Here is a 17598-nt window from a genome sequence, read left to right on the forward strand (position 1 = left end):
TTGCCTGGACCTTGTCATGTCCACGTGTGATGCCTGAAACTGCAGCGGCCATATCGGGACCCAAATGGTAGCTACCCCAGGGCAAGCTGAGACCCAGAAGATGGCAGAGTGGAAAGATGGAAAGAGAAACTCTTATATATGTGCTCAAAGACACACATGCAATGTTTATAGTGCATTATTTATAGCAAAAAAAGAAAAAAAAAAAGCCCCTTGCCAGGTGCAGTGGCTCATGCCTTTGGGAGGCCTAGGTGGGAGGATCATGAGGTCAAGAGATCAAGACCATACTGGCCAACATAGTGAAACCTTGTTTCTACTAAAAACACAAAAATTAGCTGGGCATGGTGGTGCACGCCTGCAGTCCCAGCTACTTGGGAGGCTGAGGCAGGAGAATCGCTCGAACCTGAGAGGTGGAGATTGCAGTGGGCCGAGATTGCACCACTGCACTCCAGGAATGAAAGATAAATAAATCTTCTATGTTCATACAATGGAATACTATGCAGTGATGAAAAAGAATAGTTACAGTTACAGATTTCAATACAATGAATCTCATAAACATAATGTTGAATGTGAGAAATAATAAAGCTGAAGGATACATATAGTATGATGTTTGAGTGAAGTTTAAAAGCATCCAACACTATGCCTTAGCAAAATATATATGTAGGAAAAAGTATAAAATCATGCATGGAAAAGTACTACCATTTATTGGGTGCTTACAGTGTGCAAAGCATCATGCTAACAAATAGCCAGCCTGGCTGAATTCTCACATTGACACTTAGTGAGAAATACTATTTTTTTTTTTTTTTTTTGAGGCAGAAACTTGGTCTGTCACACAGGCTGGAGTGCAGTGGCATAACCTTGGCTCACTGCAACCTCCGCCTGCGGAATTCAAGTGATTCTCCTGCCTCAGCCTCCCGAGCAGCTGGGACCACAGGTGTGTGTACCATGCCCAGATAATTTATTTTGTTTTGTTTTGTTTTTTTGAGACGGAGTCTCACTCTGTTGCCCAGGCTGGGTGCAGTGGTGTGATCTCAGCTCGCTGCCACCTCCACCTCCTGGGTTCAAGAAATTCTCTTGCCTGAGCCACCCGAGTAGCTGGGATTACAGGTGCACACCACCATGCCCTGCTAATTTTTTTGTATTTTTAGTATTTTTAGTAGAGTTGGGGTTTCACTGTGCTGCCCAGGCTGGTCTTGAACTCCTTACCTTGTGATTTGCCCACCTTGGCCTCCCAAAGTGCTGTGATTATAGGTGTGAGCCACAGCACTGACCATTTTTTGTATTTTTTTCATCCCGAGATGGAGTCTTGCTCTGTCGCCCAGGCGGGAGTGCAGTGGCGCGATCTCAGCTCACTGCAACCTCCGCCTCCTGGGTTCAAGCAATTCTCCTGCCTCGGCCTCCCAAGTAGCTGGGATTACAGGCACGCCCCACCATGCCTGGCTAATTTTTTTTTTTTTTTTAGTAGAGACAGGGTTTTATGCTGTTGGCCAGGCTGGTCTCTAACTCCTGACCTCATGATCTGCCCACCTTGGCCTCCCAAAGTGCTGGGATTACAGGTGTGAGCCACTGCACCCAGCCCATTTTTGTATTTTTAACAGAGATTGAGTTCAACATGTTGGCCAGGCTGGTCTTGAACTCCTGAGCTCAGGTGATCTGCCCACCTTGGCCTCCCAAGGTGCTGGGATTACAGGCATGAGCCACTGTGCTGGACCAAGAAATACTATTCATATTCCCACTTTCCAGATGAGAAAACTGAGGCCTAGAGAGGGGAAGTGAATTACCAATGGCATATAGTGGTTCTTTCTTAAGTACCAAAAACCTCATTTAATCCTATAAGATAACAATTATCATGTCTCATTTCAAAATGAAGGAAAGGAGAACCCAGCTCACACAGAGATCAGGTGCTTGAGGTGGAATTAAACACAGGTTTCTTCTCGTTCCGAAGCCTGTGCTTTTCCACCAATAAATTGTCACATCCACAAAGCATGGGAATGTAAATCACAACACAAACACACACATACACACACACACCCGGGCCTTGAACTTGAACCATATGGAACTGGGTAAAACATCACACATTGCTGCACCCAGAGCTCCCATCCCATCATTAGTATTATTTTTAACTGAACCCTGAACTGAACAGAAGGGAACAGTGCTCAAATTGAAACTGAACTTGTATATTTTTTCAAGCTGTTGAACTACAATATTTAAATATTCTGGAGACAGAGACAATTATGTAGAGAATTCTATGTTAACCCCTTTGCTCTGTATATTTTGATTTGCCTAAGATCACATGGTCATGACAGACCCGAGGGATTCTTCATCATTACCAAGCAGTTGTAGGTGAATTTTTCACTACTTCTACCCCTTGTTTACCCATCCCTTCCCTTTGTGGCCAGGGCAGGGACTTGAATGTCCCTGTACCCACCAGCTATGATCCTCTCTACATTCTGTGTCTTCCCTCAAAGCTCATATCCTTGTCAATGTTTGCTGAGTGAAGAAAGGAGGGAGTAGGCCCTATGAGATGTGTATTTCCCATCTCCAAGGACAGGGAGTTCCAGCCTGAACCTGATTCCTTGGGGGTCCCTGAGCAGAAGCTTCATGCCTGGGCTGAGAAATTGGAACATACCACCAAGGCCAACGATCCTCAGTATTCGAGCAGCCTGGCTGGGGTGTCTTGGGATCCAGGTGGCCTTTGTCTCATCTGGACCAGGCCAGCACAGTTTGTGGCCCTCCCCCACAGCAAGAGGAGGGGCTCTGAGGAGGCTTGGGGGCCCCTGGGGAGACATCCATCTTCCAAGAGCTTTATCATTTTTTCCATAACAGTATCCTCCCTTCAAGGTGGAAAGTCCCAGCTGGCAACTGAGGATGCTCTCAATGTGCTTTTGTTCTCTGCCTTGACACTAGCCCAGGCAGCAGGGCTGGAGACAAAGACACCTTCCTTTTCATACCAGCCTGTTCCAGGCTTGCTGTGCCAACAAATGGTGCAACACAGACCACCCTTAATGCTATGAGCTAGACCTCTCTGGTGTGAATTCTGGTTCTGCTACTTGCTAACTGTGCAGTCTTAGCAGGTTACTGAACTTCTCTGTGCTACAATTTTCTCCATCTCAAAACTGGTGTGGTGATAATATGATCAGTTTTCAGGATTTAATGAATTAATGTATGAAGAACGCTTAGCACAGCACCTGGTATATAGTAAGAGTGATGTAACTGTTTGCTGTTTATTACATGACTTTGGGCTTGGACAACTCATCTCCTCTTTCTGAGTCTGTTTCCCTGATTGTGCAACTAAGACGGCAGTTCCTGCCTTCCTTTCGACCACTGATCTGGCCCTTTCTTGCTGCACAGCCTTGGAGAGATTTTTGGGTTCTCTTAGCCTCCGTGTCCTCATCTATTAAACGGGACCTATTAAGTAAAGGGTTGTGGTGATGAGAATGTGAGAAAATCTGTACCCAGCATGCAGCATTGGGCCCAATACTAACAGAGAAAGAGTTAAAACAAAGTTAGCTATTGTTTTGGTTTTGTTTTTATGGATGAGAAAGTAATTTCTAAACTATAATAGGCTGTGTCCCTGGAAGGGAGAGTGTGGTTTTCTCACATGATTTCCCAGCCGCTCCCTATTCACAGACACCTAGAATCAGAGAGGACAGGAATGGAATGGCCACTTTACAGGTAATGGATAACGAATTAATGGATATCCATTAATAGATAATGAATTCATCAATTCAACAAATATTTACTGAGCACCTATTATGAGCCAGGCACTGGTTGTAGGTGCTGGGGTCAGGGCAGCACTGAGGGCCCTTCCCTCAAGGAGCTTTCATTTCTGTGGGGCAGACAGACAAAAACATGTGAATACATATGCTAGGCAAAGACTCATAAGCAGGTCTTCACAGTCTCAGCATATCTTACCCTTAACAAATCCTGGTTTCTGCAAGGCCTTAAGGTACGATAGCAGGGCGGGGCCTAGTGGTTCATGCCTGTCATCTCAGCATCTTGGGAAACTGAGGTGGGAGGATCTTGGATTCAGGAATTTGAGACCATCATGGGCAACACAGCAAAACTTTGTCTCCACTAAAAATTAAAACAAAAAAATTAGCTGGGCATAATGGCACATGCCTGTCGTCCCAGCTACTTGGGGGGCTGAGGTGGGAGGATGGCTTGAGCCTGAGAGGTGGAGGCTGCAGCAAGATGTGATCGCACCACTGCACTCCAGCCTGGGCAACAGACAGAGTGAGACCCTGTTTCACAAAAAAAGATATGCCAGCAGGAGCCCACATTTATTGAATCTTCCTAGACACAGGAACTGTCTTAAGCATTTTACACATCTTAAATCATTTAATTCTCACATCAACTCTAAATGAAGGAATTGTCATGAATTCCATTTTATAGATGGAGAAACTAAGGCACAGAGAGATGAAGGGGAGCAGGGTTTGAACACACACCTCCCTGGTTCAGGGCTGTGCCCTCAATCACTCTGCCATCTTGCTGTGCTTGCTGGCTGCATAACTCCCCTTCCCCCGACACCACCCCCACACCCCACCATCTTGGTCTGCACCAGTTCTTTTCTCCTTCCCTCTTGCCTCCCCTATCACCGTTCAAGTATTTCTTCCACATTCTGAGTGGCCTTGGGGTAAGCTCTCTCTCTCTCTCTCTCTCTCTGTGTGTCCCTCAGTTTCCCCATCTGAGGATGGGGGATTGCCCTGGATTATCTTCAGGGCTTTCCCTGACCACTCTAATTTTCAGCTCCTTATCAGTTTGCCATTCTTTTATTTGCTGATTAGTTTTCTAGTCTGCCTACTGCCTACCCCACCTTGCTGTGAGCTACCAAGCAGTGAGAACCCTCTTTCTGTTCACCATGTCTCCCTGGAGGCTGGCACTGTGACCTGCACTTAGTAGGCCCTCAATAAATATTTGTAGATGGAGAAAGGAGGGAATGAGGGCAACTGTACTCAGTTTTCTAAAGCCAGCTCCTGCACTCTCTCCCTGGCCCCTCTTCCTTTCTCAGCCCTTCCCCCTACCCGTTTCCCTCCCGCCCTCTCACCTCCCAGGGCCCACTCCGGCCCTCCATCCGGCCTGCATTTTTCCGGGTTTGATATCATTTTTTCCACTCTCCCGGCTGCTGCCGGCCGCCTCTGCCAACTTTCCACAGCTAGAGCCCCTCCCTCTGACCGCAGGCCAGAGACGGCTTGGGGTGGGGGAAGACCTTCCTTCTCTTCCCTTCCCTAGGCTGGGGTTGGGGTGTGGGAGTGATTACCATCAGTCCCAGCTGGAAGCCTGGGGAGCCGGGAGTCGTGGCTGGAGGACATGGGGCTGGCTGGCGGGTGCTGTTGTCTTTCTCTGCACTGCGACCCCAAGGGCTGGGGCGTCTGGGCCAGTTGGAGGGAGGGATGTCAGGCGTCAGGGACATGGTGGTTCAAATGGTTTGCGTCTTGTTTTCCTCTCAAAGTAGTGACACTTCCCTTCGGGCTGGAAACTCCTGACCTGATCCCCAACACCCAGCCCTGACCCCAGCCAGGCTGGACGCCTCACCACCTCCTTCCTCCCACACAGCCAAAGGGAGACCCAGGAGGAGGCTGGGCCCTGGGGTGTGATCCTCCCTGGCTCTGTCTCTGGCTTGCTCACCTCCCCTCTCTAGCCTTGTTTCTGCCTTAGGGAAATGAGTGAATTGGATTAAACTGGGGTCCATCCCCGGGATTAATGGATTGAGTTTCATAGAGTATTCCTGCCCCAACCTCCTTTAAATTGGATGTGAAATTATGTCTTTAAATTAGTTTTCCTAAGATTCTACAGGGTTTTGTAACATCTTTAAAGAGGACAGTGGATAAGTTGGTCACTAGAGTCTGACAAGCCTAACTGGAATCCCAGCAGCTTCGCAAATAGCAGCTGTATGACCTTGGTGGGCCTTCACTGTCCCATGCCTCAGTTTACTAACGAGCAAAATGGGGTTAATGGTAACACCCTTCTCCCAGGCGTTGGGAGGATTAACTAATTGTGGCGACAGCTTAGTACCCAGCTCCTAACAAACGCCAGTAATTCTATTGCCAGGATGAGGTCCTTCCAGACATGAGAATCTAGAATGTAAAAAATGGGTTAATGAGAAATTAGCTGGTCACGGAACTGTGGTTGCGATCCACTGCCCGGAGAAAGGCCTGAGCACAAAATTGGTCTGAGGACTTTATTGATTGGCCCTGACACCCGGGCCAGCAGACTAAACCAGTCTGTAGTCAAGTGTAGATGGGAGGACAGTAGGTGGAGACGACCCAAAGAGCCGAGACAGAGAGGTGTGGGCATTCGGATGGGACATCCTTCTGGTCTGGTTTATTGTGAGGGTTTCTTTTTTCTTTTTTTTTTTTTTTTGAGACGGAGTTTCGCTGTTGTTGCCCAGACTGGAGTGCAATGGCACGATCTCGGCTCACCGCAACCTCCGCCTCCTGGGTTCAAGCAATTCTCCTGCCTCAGCCTCCCGAGTAGCTGGGACTACAGGCACACACCACCATGCCCAGCTAATTTTTGTATTTTTAGTAGAGACGGGGTTTCACCTTGTTGACCAGGATGGTCTCGATCTCTTGACCTCGTGATCCACCCGCCTCGGCCTCCCAAAGTGCTGGGATTATAGGCGTGAGCCACCGCGCCCGGCCTATTGTGAGGGTTTCTAAGGGTTGGCCAGAGCCCAGGCACAAGGAAGACTTTTTTACAAAAGGACACCCACCAGGTAAAAACTACGTTGTGCCCAGCATGGGGCTTCGGTCCATTGCTTCCTTGGTGTCTCTCAGGCTTGGATCTGGGGGATGCTCAGGCCATCAGGGCAGCGGGTAAGCAAGACCCACGATGCAGACTCCAGGTAGCGGCGCTTTTGCCCCTCAGCGGCGTCCGTGGAGCCCGGAATGCACCTCAGTGACCTGTCAACCCTCAGAAGAGCGGGCGGCTTCAGAGCACGGCCAGATTGTGGCAGGACTTGGAGCGGGCCTTGAGTGCCCGGCGGCGTGCGCTGCGGGCTGTCAGGCGTGCCAGGAAGCGACGAGCGCGCTGGGCTAGGCTGGCTCGCCGTCGTGGTGCTGGGGACTCCTCGGCCACACAGTCCTGGCGGCGCAGCCGCAGCTGGCGCACTACGCCCTCGAAGAGCTCCGCCACGTTGTGCTGCAGCGTGGCTGACGTCTCGATGAATTTACAGTCGAACACCACAGCGCAGGCGCGGCCCTCTGAGGGGGCGGGGCCCGGCGAGCAGGGGTGGAGCCATAGCCGGAAGGTGGAGAAAAAGGTAGAGAAGGTGTGTTCAGTCTCTATTGGAAGCAATTTTTCCTGTGCCCAGACCTGGTGCTGCTGTCTGGGGACTCAGGTAAATCAGACTGGTTTTTGAGGGAAGACAGAAAGGCTGGGGTCAGGTAGGGGCCAGGTTGAATGCCAGGTAAAGGGTCTAATTCATCGGGATTACCTGGGGGATCTTGTTAAAATGCAGATTCCTGGACCCACCCTCAGAGTTTCTGATTCTGTAGGTTTGGGTTGAGGTCTGGAAATCTGGGCTTTAACAAAATCTCCTGGGGCTTATGTTGCAGGTTTTCTTTCTTTTTTTTTTTTTTGGATGTCTGTCCGTAAAACATACGGTTTTCCACCTCCAGGATGCCACTGGGTCCGAGTTCTAGTCCTCAAGGGCTGGTGACTGTGAAATTGGCTTTTCTTTTCGGGGTCTCAGTTTACACATTTTTAAGATTTTACTTTGTGAGTAAAACCATTTAAAAACTTCATGGGCCGCATCTGATATGTCAAACTTATTAAAATATTCCCCATCCCATTGTAAATGCAATCCATATATGACATTTAAAGTTTTGGTTTGTAGTTGCTGGCTGACAGATATGTTTTGCAGACAATTAAAGCTTTGAGAAATTTGCATTTCTAATTTTTTCACTGTATTTTGGAGCCAATAATGGTTCTTTTCAGTTCTCAAATGTAAGCCCTTGAAAAGCCTGTAGGCACCGGGCCTATTATGTTGGTGAATAAAGTGTCTCTGATTAAGGGGATCGGGGAGCCATAGAGGAATTTTTTTTTCTTTTTGAGACAGAGTTTCATTCTGTTGCCCAGGCTGGAGTGCAGTGGTGTAGTCTCGACTCACTGCAACCTCTGCCTCCTGGGTTCAAGCGATTCTCATGCATCAGCTGCCCAAGTAGCTGGGATAACTGGTGTGCACCACCACACCTGGCTAATTGTTGTATTTTTAGTAGAGATGGGGTTTTACCATGTTGGCCAGGCTGGTCTCGAACTCCTGATCTCAAGTGATCCACCTGCCTTGGTCTCCCAAAGTGCTGGGATTACAGGCATGAGCCACTGCGCCTGGCCGGAAATTTTTTTTAAAAGAGTTAAAATTATTTTTTATTTTTTGTAGCGAGAGGGTCTTGCTGTGTTGCCAAAGCTCGTCCTGAACTCCTGGGCTCAAGCAAGTCCTACTGTCTTGGTCTCCCAAAGTGCTAGGATTATAGTTGTGAGCCACCATGGACCGCCACATACAGGCATTTTTAAGAAGCATAAATTTAGCTCTGGTCTTGGAAAATTCTGGCAGCTGGCGAGGAAGAATGATTGAGAAGTAGGAGGATTGGCGAAGGTGGAGATGCCAGGATAGCACAGAGGCTGTAGGCACAGAGGAAAGGGGATGTGGGATTAATGGAGGTGGCCTTACAGGACTTGAGGACTGGCTTGGGGGTGGTGAGAAGGGAGGCAAGAACGGTTCCTGGCTTTCAGGCTTAGGCAAGTGGCTGCAGGGTAGGGGCAGCTTGGCAGGGACAGTCACTGAGATGAAGAGAGCTGGAGGAGCAGCCATGACAGTGGGGCCCAGAGGAAGAGGAAGGGTGGGATGGAGGGCTCACCTTCCACGGACACTTCTCGGCAGCGGGCCAAGTCCGCCTTGTTGCCCACGAGGATGATGGGCACATGGTCTGCCTGATATGTGCGCCGCAGCTGGATACGGAGTTCAGAGGCACTCTCAAAGCTGCCTCGGTCTGCGATGGAGTATACGATGATGTAGGCACAGCCCCCCTGCAGGCATGACTCCCCGCTCCAGCTTTTATCCTGTGGGAGGGGGACCCAAGGCCTGTCCTCAGACAGTATCTAGGACCTGGCTGAGAAAGGTGGAGCTGGGATGGTCTAATGGGTGGGATGGGGCTGAGGTTTATAGTTTGGACAGGTGTGGGGGACAAATTCTGCCATAATTCCCTGTGTCACCTTGGGAAAACCAGTGATTCTTTCTGAGCCTCAGTTTCTCTGTTTGAAAATTATGCTAATAACACTACCTCACAGAATTCTCTCATTCGCTGACAGTTTTGCAGGCTGGGTATTGGAGGCAACATTTACTTTTTTCCTGTTCCTGTTAAATGCGGTTCTGCCTTGGCCTGTTCAGCACTTTTGCCTTGTTTAGGAGGGTTTAGCCTTGCCGTATGGTTCTTTATGGCTGCTGTAATCCAGAATGAAGAGAAAAAAGGAAAAGAGAAGTGAGGACAGGAGGCTGACGTCAGAGGGAAGGCATTTTTCAGGACAGTTTTGAAGACAGAAGTGAAGGAGCAACTTCAAAGTATAATTTCACAAGGGGATGAGAGAGGCAAGGAGCATTTTAAGAAGTGGAGTCCTTTCAAGTTGTTTGACCAAGAAAAAGAAAGAACTGCACTGCTGTTGATATTTCGGATGGTGATCTTTTGTTAGGGTCAGCCCTCCAAGACTGGACTACTTGGGTAATAACTTTATAAGTGTTGAGTAAGACACAGTTTCTGCCCTCCAAAAGCTCATGGTCTGGAAGAGAGGCTGTGGAAATGGGGAGTTACAGTGCGGTGTGAAAGTACCAGTAAGAGGCATGTGCAAGTGGCTGGAGGAGTGGGGTCAGGAGGCCAGAAGAACCCCACCTGGCAGAGTGTGGGAGGGCTTCACAGGGGACTGGTGAATGGAGTTAGGAAGGAAGGTCAGGCCAAGCAGGAGAGAAGAGATTCCAGGCAAAGGGAACAGTCAGCGCTAAAGGGAGAAAAACTGAGTGTGTTTGTGAGGTGGGGAAGAATCCAGAAATTTTCTTTCTTTTTTCTTTTTTGAGATGGAGTCCCACTCTGTCTCCCAGGCTGGAGTGCAGTGGTGTGATCTTGGCTCACTGCAACCTCCACCTCCCAGGTTCAAGTGATTCTTCAGCCTCAGCCTCCTGAGTAGCTGGGATGACAGGCACCTGCCACCACTCCCGGCTAACTTTTGTATTTTTAGTAGAGATGGGGTTTCACCGTATTGGCCAGGCTGGTCTCAAATTCCTGACCTCAAGTGATCCACCTGCCTTGGCCTCCCGAACTGCTGGGATTATAGGCATGAGCCACCACACTCAACCAGAAGCCAGAAATTTTCTGATAACCAAATGGGAATTTGGTGATGAATAGGAAACCATCAGATCCATGGTCAACGTTATTGTCAAAGTGGGGTAAGTTCTCAACAGCCATATTGATCATTTCCCAGGCCAAATAACCTTAGGGCGAGTCAGACTGATGTGGGTTCTCAACTTTGACTATGGACAGGTTTCTTCTTCTGGGTCTTAGTTTTCCCCATCTCTAGAATGAGAAAGTGAGTCTTGACCATTCATTCATTCATTCATTACACAAATATTTATGGAGGATTTGCTGTGTGTCAAGATCACAAAAGCCAGCTGGTGCATGGATTTGTGCGTAAGAACTCATTGGCAGTGTTTTTAAAAATATAGATTCTTGGCTGGGTGCGATGGCTCATGCCTGTAATCCCAGCATTTTGGGAGGCTGAGGCGGGTGGATCACCTGAGGTCAGGAGTTCAAGACCAGCCTGGCTAACATGGTGAAACCCCGTATCTACTAAAAACACAAAAATTAACCAGGTGTGATGGCAGGCACCTATAATCCCAGCTACTTGGTAGGCTGAGGCAGGAGAATTGCTTGAACCAGGGAGGTGGTGGTGGCAGTGGGCCAGAGCCAAGATCATGCCACTGTACTGCAGCCTGGGCGACAGAGCAAGGCTCTGTCTCAAAACCTAAATGGCGAGTCTTCTGATTGCCATTCTACTGATGAGGAAACTGAAGACCAGAGAGGTTAAATAATAGTAATAATAATAATAATAATAATAATAATGTGTCCAGAGCTCTCAAATAGCAAGTGAGATTCAAACCCAGATCTACAAAATTCCAGAGGCTATATTATTTTTATTTTTATTTATTTATTTATTTTGAGACAGAGTTTCACTCTTGTTGCCCAGGCTGGAGTGCAATGGCATGACCTTGGCTCACTGCAACCTCTGCCTCCTAGGTTCAAGCAATTCTCCTGCCTCAGCCTCCCAAGTAGCTGGGATTACAGGCACCCATTACCATGCCCAGCTAATTTTTGAGCCACTGCACCTGGCTGAGTTGGAGACCGGCCTTACCAACATGGAGAAACCTTGTCCCTACTAAAAATACAAAATTAGCCAGCTATGGTGGTGCATGCTTGTAATCCCAGCTACTCGGGAAGCTGAGGCAGGAGAATTGCTTGAACATGGGAGGCAGAGGTTACACTGAGCCGAGATTGCACCATTGCACTCCAGCCTGGGCAACAAGAACGAAACTCCATCTCAAAAAAAATTAATTAATTAAAATAAATAAAAATCAAATTTATCAGGCCTCACTCTTGACCTAGAGAATAAGATGCTCTGGTCAGGTGCAGTGGCTCACAACTGTAATCCCAGCATTTTTGGAGGCCAAGGCAGGGGGATCACCTGAAGTCAGGAGTTTGAGACCAGCCTGACCAACAAGGTGAAACCCCATTTTTACTAAAAATACAAAAAATTAGCCAGGCATGGTGGTGCACACCTGTAATCCCAGCTACTTAGGAGGCTGAGGCAGGAGAATTGCTTGAACCTGCCTCAGGAGAATTGCTTGAACCTGGGAGGCGGAGGTTACAGTGAGCCAAGATTGATTCGCTGCACTCCAGCCTAGGCGACAGAGCTAGGCTCCATTTCAATAAATAAATAAATAAATAAATAAATAAATAAGAAACTCTAAAAGCGGGGTTCTGGAATTTATCTATATAGGTATATAAAGTTTTTTTTTTTGAGGTGGAGTCTCTCTTTGTTGCTCAGGCTGGAGTGAAGTGGCACGATCTTAGTTCAGGCTCACTGCAATCTCTGCCTCCCAGGTTCAAGCAATTCTCCTGCCTCAGCCTCCGGAGTAGCTGGGACTAAAGGCGCCTGCCGCCACCCCTGGCTATTTTTGTATTTTTAGTAGAGACAAGGCTTCACCATGTTAGCTAGGCTGGTCTTGAACTCCTGACCTCAGGTGATCTGCCCACCTTGGCCTCCCAAAGTGCTGGGATTACTGGCGTGAGCCACTACACCTAGCCAAGAATCTATATTTTTAATCACACTGCCAATGAGCTCTTATGCACAAATCCATGCACCAACTGGCTTTTGTGATCTTGACACACAGAAAACACACAGTTTCACAAGAGTGAAACTCCATCTCAAAAATAAAAAAAATAAAAAGAAACAGCATCTGGGATTTTGTAGACCTGGGTTTGAATCTCACTTGCTATTTGAGAGCTTTGGACACATTATTATTTTAACTCTCTGGTCTTCAGTTTTCTCATCAGTAGAATGGGAATCAGAAGACTCACCATTTAGTTTTTGAGACAGAGCCTTGCTCTGTTGCCCAGATTGGAGTGCAGTGGCATGATCTTGGCTCACTGCAGCCTCCATCTCCCAGGTTCAAGTGATTCTCCTGCCTTAACCTCCCAAGTAGCTGGGATTACATGCCCATGCCACCACACTTGGCTAATTTTTGTATTTTTAGTAGGGGTTGGGTTTCATTTTGTTGGCCAGGCCAGTTCAAATTCCTGACCTCAGGTGAACCACATGCCTTGCCCTCCCAAAGTTCTGGGATTACAGGCCTGAGTCACTGCACCAGGCCCAGTTTTTGTTTTGATTGAATTCATAAAATATGTCTAGTGCTTAGCACAGGGGCTGACACTTAGGAAGTGGGCACTCCATAAATGTCAGGTGCTGTTATAAGAATCATCGTCATTATTATGCTCATTTGGGCTGGGGTTTCCTTTTATGGTTGTTAAAAGGAGAGCTGTCAACCATTCTTGTCAATCACGCATCAATGTCCTCCTAAACTCCACCCCATGGGCAGGGCCTCCCTCAATTTTAGGGGCGTGGCCTATTCCTTAGAGAGATGGGATCCCAGGTGATTTTTAGATCCTTCTCTTTGCTTAGGTGTTTTTCCTCAAAGTTCTACAGTGGTCATGTATTACCTGTGTAGCAAAAGAAAAGAAAACACAAACAAAATAAAATCATAATAGGACGTGTTCCTGCCTATTGCTCTCTTCCTGCTCTGGTTTCCTTTTTCTCTAGCTACCAAGTCATAAGTACTAAGAGTTATCATTTACGGTTCTTAACCCCATTCAGCATTTTTTCATGCTTTAAACTGGGCTTACCTCTGAGATTGCGTAAGAACTTTAAAAAACTAGCTGAGGAGGAAGGCAGGAATGGTTAACCCATTTATCAGATGAGAAAACTGGCGCTTGGAGTGGTTAAGTCGATTGCACAAAACTACACAACTAGTAAGAAAAAGAAAGGGGGTTCAGCCTTAGGCATTTTGGTGCCAAATCCAATGTTCCTTCTGCACAATGTGGGTGGGTGGGGTGAAGGTGGAAATAATGATGGGGAGATCTGCGGGGGGAGAAGCACATTCTGGGATGCCCGCTGGGAGGGGATTATGGAGTGAGAAAAGGGGCCAGGGTCAAAAGGGTCTTCTGTTTGGGGTTGGAAAGACTGCTTGTGGCTGGGGGTTTTGGGGTAGGGTGCTGCATCCTCAGCTTTTGCTCACACCTCATCTGTAGTGTCCCAGGAGGGGACAGGAAGGAGTCTGGTATTAGGCTCAGCACCCATCTCCCCAAATCCTGCTTGCAGTGCCATACCAGTTTCTCAGCCTCCCAGGTGTCCACGACCAGCAATGTGGTGTCTTCTCCATCCACCGTGAGGGTCCTCTCATATACACCTTCTGCAACCGAGGGAAGAGCTGGGTCTCAGGGAGAAGGGGCAAGCCTGAGAGAGTGTGGGGTTCCCTGCCCCCATTTCTGATCACATCGCCCCCTCCACTTCTAAGAAACACTCATCACACTTGTTTGATGCCTGTCTCTCCTGGTAGGAGCACATGTCTTCCTAGCTGCCATAATACCTGGCGCATTGTACGTGCCAAAAAGACTTGATTGATTGAATGAAGGTGGGGTGGTGGGGTTAAAGTTGGGCTAGGAATTCTCCCAGGCCTGCTCTGTCTCTGACTTAGTGTGTGCTTCAGGCAGGTCATGTTATCCTCTCTTGGCCTCAGTCTTCCTATCTGTAACACATGGGTTCTCACTTTTGAGGCTGGCGGAGGGAAGTCAAGACTAGAGAAGAGTCTGGCTAGATGTCCCCACCTTTTCTCTGTGTTTAATCAACCCCCTTCCCTACTCACCCTATGTCCTCTTGCCCAGTCCTTCAGGGCCTACCTTTATCTCTCCTGTCTTCCCTGTACTCCATCATCCTGGGGCCCTCGACACACTCAGGTCACTGCATTTCTTGGGAATAAAGCAACCCAGGGCCCAGAACCCGGGGTCTGGGAGTCTCCCTTCTGCAAAGGATCTTAGTTTTGCTGTAGGTCATGGTGACCATAGATGGGTGTCTACGGGACTAGGAGAATCAGAGTCAGAGGCATCGGGGCAGGGAGTTTCCGAGCTGGGTGGAAGCCCACCATTTCTTGACATGGAACTCAGAATTGCCACCCTTATGACATGGAAATGAATCATACACTTCTCATTCATGGGAAATTGGCAAAATTCTTGTTCTATTCAAGAATTTCCCTCCCCTTGACCATTCATTGTGCAGGCTGTGCCCCGTGCAACTTTGGAGTGGGGAGTGTTGAGAAACATTATGTTTACCCTGTCCCCATGGCTCCTCTGTGGAGGGACCTTTTAGTTTGTAATTAGTGGTAGGCAGGTAACAGCTGCCTACTTGGTATATTCTTGAGTTATTAGTAAATGTAGAGCATTTGTGTATTAATAATAATCACCTGTCTCAGAGCAAATAAATACATGGATGAGAATCTGCTCAGGGCCTTCAGCCTGGAAAGCTGTCAGCCTCTCAGGCTGTTGGTCCCCTGGATAGATCTACTCTGTTGGATGCCTCTCAATACCGTCAGTGCTACCTGGGTGGGAGTCTCCCAACCGAGCTGGTTCTCAGTATGGGAGGACATGGTTCATGTCATAGTCTGAGTGAATGATGCCCCTTAGAGTTGAACAGTGCATGACGTGTACAACTGTTCTTGGGAGCCCAGTGCCCTGGTGACAGAGCTTTCATTCCTTTGGCCACATCCCAGCCCAGCCCATATGGCCCCTACCTCCCAGCTGTTCATGGAGGTCCTTCTCTTGCTTCCCTGCAAAGAGGCTGGCCAGGCTGGTCTTCCCCACTCCAGGATCTCCAACTAGCACCACACGGTAGAGGGCCTCCCAGGAGCCTTCAGAGTCACTGGATTCAGAAGACCAATCATCTGGGGCAGGGGAAAGCTTCTGGGTGGGAGGATTGAGGGAGGCTGATTGGCCCAACCGGGGATGCTGGGATTGAGCTGAAGGTGCTGTGCTCAGGAGGCCAGGCTGGCGGCCCCGTGGGGACAGGGGCAGTGGGGTGCTGGCTCGCCGGCACAGAGGGGTCTTTGCTTCCTGCCCAGTGTTGAGTGTCATCTTTGGTAGAGGGGTTTTGCTTCTTCCTTCCTTCTGAAAGAAGGGGGAATTGGCTGTCAGCCAGTGGCTTTGAGCTGCTGCTTCTTTCTATAGCATCCCGATGAGCTGCTGAGATGGCTTTTTCCAGATCCCCCTCTTGTTCAGATGGGAGGATGAGGTGCCTCAGCTTCTTGGGGTGGGGGCCTTCTGGCTTCAGGCTCAGCGTACACCTGGATCTGGCTGGAAGGAGTGAGTGCACAGGCTGTGAACACACAGACATGCACACCCAGAGGCCATTAAGGATGACCTACTCCTGATGACAGGCAGGCGGAGGGGCAGCAGTGAGATGGGGTGTCCTCACATGCACATTCCCCACTCTGTGTACATGGGCCTGCCCTTCCCATACAACAAGAGGCCCTGGCTATGAAAGGCATCTGAATTGTTCCCTTCCTCCCCTTCCCCATCGCTCTCTTTCACAGGTTCTGGGTCGGGAGTGCAGTTTGAGGTCCCCCACCAAGGATAGGGGTTACTTAACTTTGATGCTCAATTTCACGGAGTCTGAGGAGGAAGAGGCAGGAGGGTGGGTTGATACTCCAGAAGGGTGAGGGGGGCATGGGGGTAACCCGACTGTAACCCGAGTGCCCTGGTGCCATGGGAACCGCGTGTCTGACCCGCCCACTGTGTGAAAAATTCAGGAGCGGCTGGCGCTATGGCCTCCAACTTCTTTTAATGACCGGAGCTGCAGCCGGCCTTTAGGCCTCAGGTTAGGTGACAGGACAGGGTCCTGGCAAGGCACGGGGAGGACAGACCGCAGGGCCCAGGAACGCTGTGCCATTCCTGGAGTCTGGGTCCGAGCTTTCCCAGCCGGCATCCGGGGTGTGAATCCCCCATCCTGGGGTGTGTGTGGAGGGGTCTTTGTCCATGGCTACCCAGCCCTCCGGGTCCCAAGGTCTGAAGACCCTCACCCTCGGGACGTAGTTTCGAAGTCCCCCTACCCTGCCAACGCTGCAGAACCCCCTGCATCGCCTGGCGAACTCTGCTCCAACTTGAGCAAGTTGGCGGCGCGGAGCGCAGGGCTTTACCTCGGCGTGGGAGGGGTCCAGGGTCCCCCGAAGCTCCAGCGGCGGGATGCTCCAGGCTGCACCACCCGCCTCCGCACGCAGCCCCTCAGGCCGGTTCCCCTCCCCTAGTCGCCTGGGTCGGGGGAGGAGCCGCGACCCCGCCCCATCCAGCCCCGCCCCATTAGGGCAGCCCCGGGGTCCCCGCCCCAAGGCCCTGGCCGCTCAGTGACTTTTCTGAAAGCGCAGAGCTCAGCTGAACTGCTTCTGCCAGTCCTACGAACCGAACTGGGTGGAGGGTGGTGGATGAGAGAGGATGGGGTCTCTGGATTCCTGGGTCTGGAGCATCCCATCTGCGTCCACATATGTCCACTCCATCAAGGGGATGAATCAACACATTAGCCCCTAGAAAAACCACTTGGGGAACTTGCTAAATTTTCAGGTCCCACCTTCCAAGAGAGGCAGATTCCGAAGTGCTGGGAGAGGGGTTTGGGAATCTACATTTTAAACAAGTGCCCCAAGTGATCCTGGTGCAGATGGCTCATTGACCTCACTTTGATAACCTCTGCTCTGGATGAAGAATTAATTTTGGGAGGTGACCTGGAGGAAGAGAGAGCTCAGGAAGTCTGCACTGAAGAATTCTGAAAATCGTATTTTTGGCATCATTGCATCATTCATTCATTCACCAATTGAGGCTTAGCTGGTTCTGGGCCTCAAGTCTCTGCTGTTCAGCCTCTTTCTTTCCTTCTTTCTTTCTTTCTTTCTTTCTTTCTTTCTTTCTTTCTTTCTTTCTTTCTTTCTTTCTTTCTTTTTCTTTCTTTCTTTCTTTCCTTCTT

General features: G+C 49.2%; 2 protein-coding genes and 1 long non-coding RNA gene across 3 annotated transcripts in view; 1 reads left to right on the forward strand and 2 right to left on the reverse strand.

The window, feature by feature from the left end:
- Positions 1–2944: 2944 nt before the first annotated feature.
- LOC116562863 lies at positions 2945–6332 on the reverse strand. The gene is made up of 2 exons (XR_004274114.1): positions 5045–6332; positions 2945–3826 (listed from the first exon to the last, which is right to left on the reverse strand). It is a non-coding gene; the product is annotated as an uncharacterized LOC116562863 (long non-coding RNA).
- Positions 6333–6647: 315 nt separating this feature from the next.
- REM1 (RRAD and GEM like GTPase 1) lies at positions 6648–16905 on the reverse strand. Its single transcript, XM_032295333.1, has 5 exons — positions 16787–16905; positions 15386–15944; positions 13929–14011; positions 8859–9060; positions 6648–7202 (listed from the first exon to the last, which is right to left on the reverse strand). The coding sequence occupies exons 2-5, from the start codon at positions 15723–15725 to the stop codon at positions 6931–6933; spliced, it is 897 nt and encodes a 298-aa protein (XP_032151224.1). The 5' UTR covers positions 15726–15944; positions 16787–16905; the 3' UTR covers positions 6648–6930.
- DEFB124 (defensin beta 124) overlaps positions 16330–17598 on the forward strand; it is a 6409-nt gene continuing 5140 nt past the window's right edge. The window contains exon 1 of the mRNA XM_032295334.1: positions 16330–16467. The gene's annotated coding sequence lies outside the window, so the exon portion shown is untranslated. The remainder of the gene's footprint in view (positions 16468–17598) is intronic.

The sequence above is a fragment of the Sapajus apella genome, unplaced genomic scaffold (assembly GCF_009761245.1).
Source record: "Sapajus apella isolate SASKATOON/1434 unplaced genomic scaffold, GSC_monkey_1.0 scaffold33, whole genome shotgun sequence".
NCBI lineage: Eukaryota > Metazoa > Chordata > Mammalia > Primates > Cebidae > Sapajus > Sapajus apella.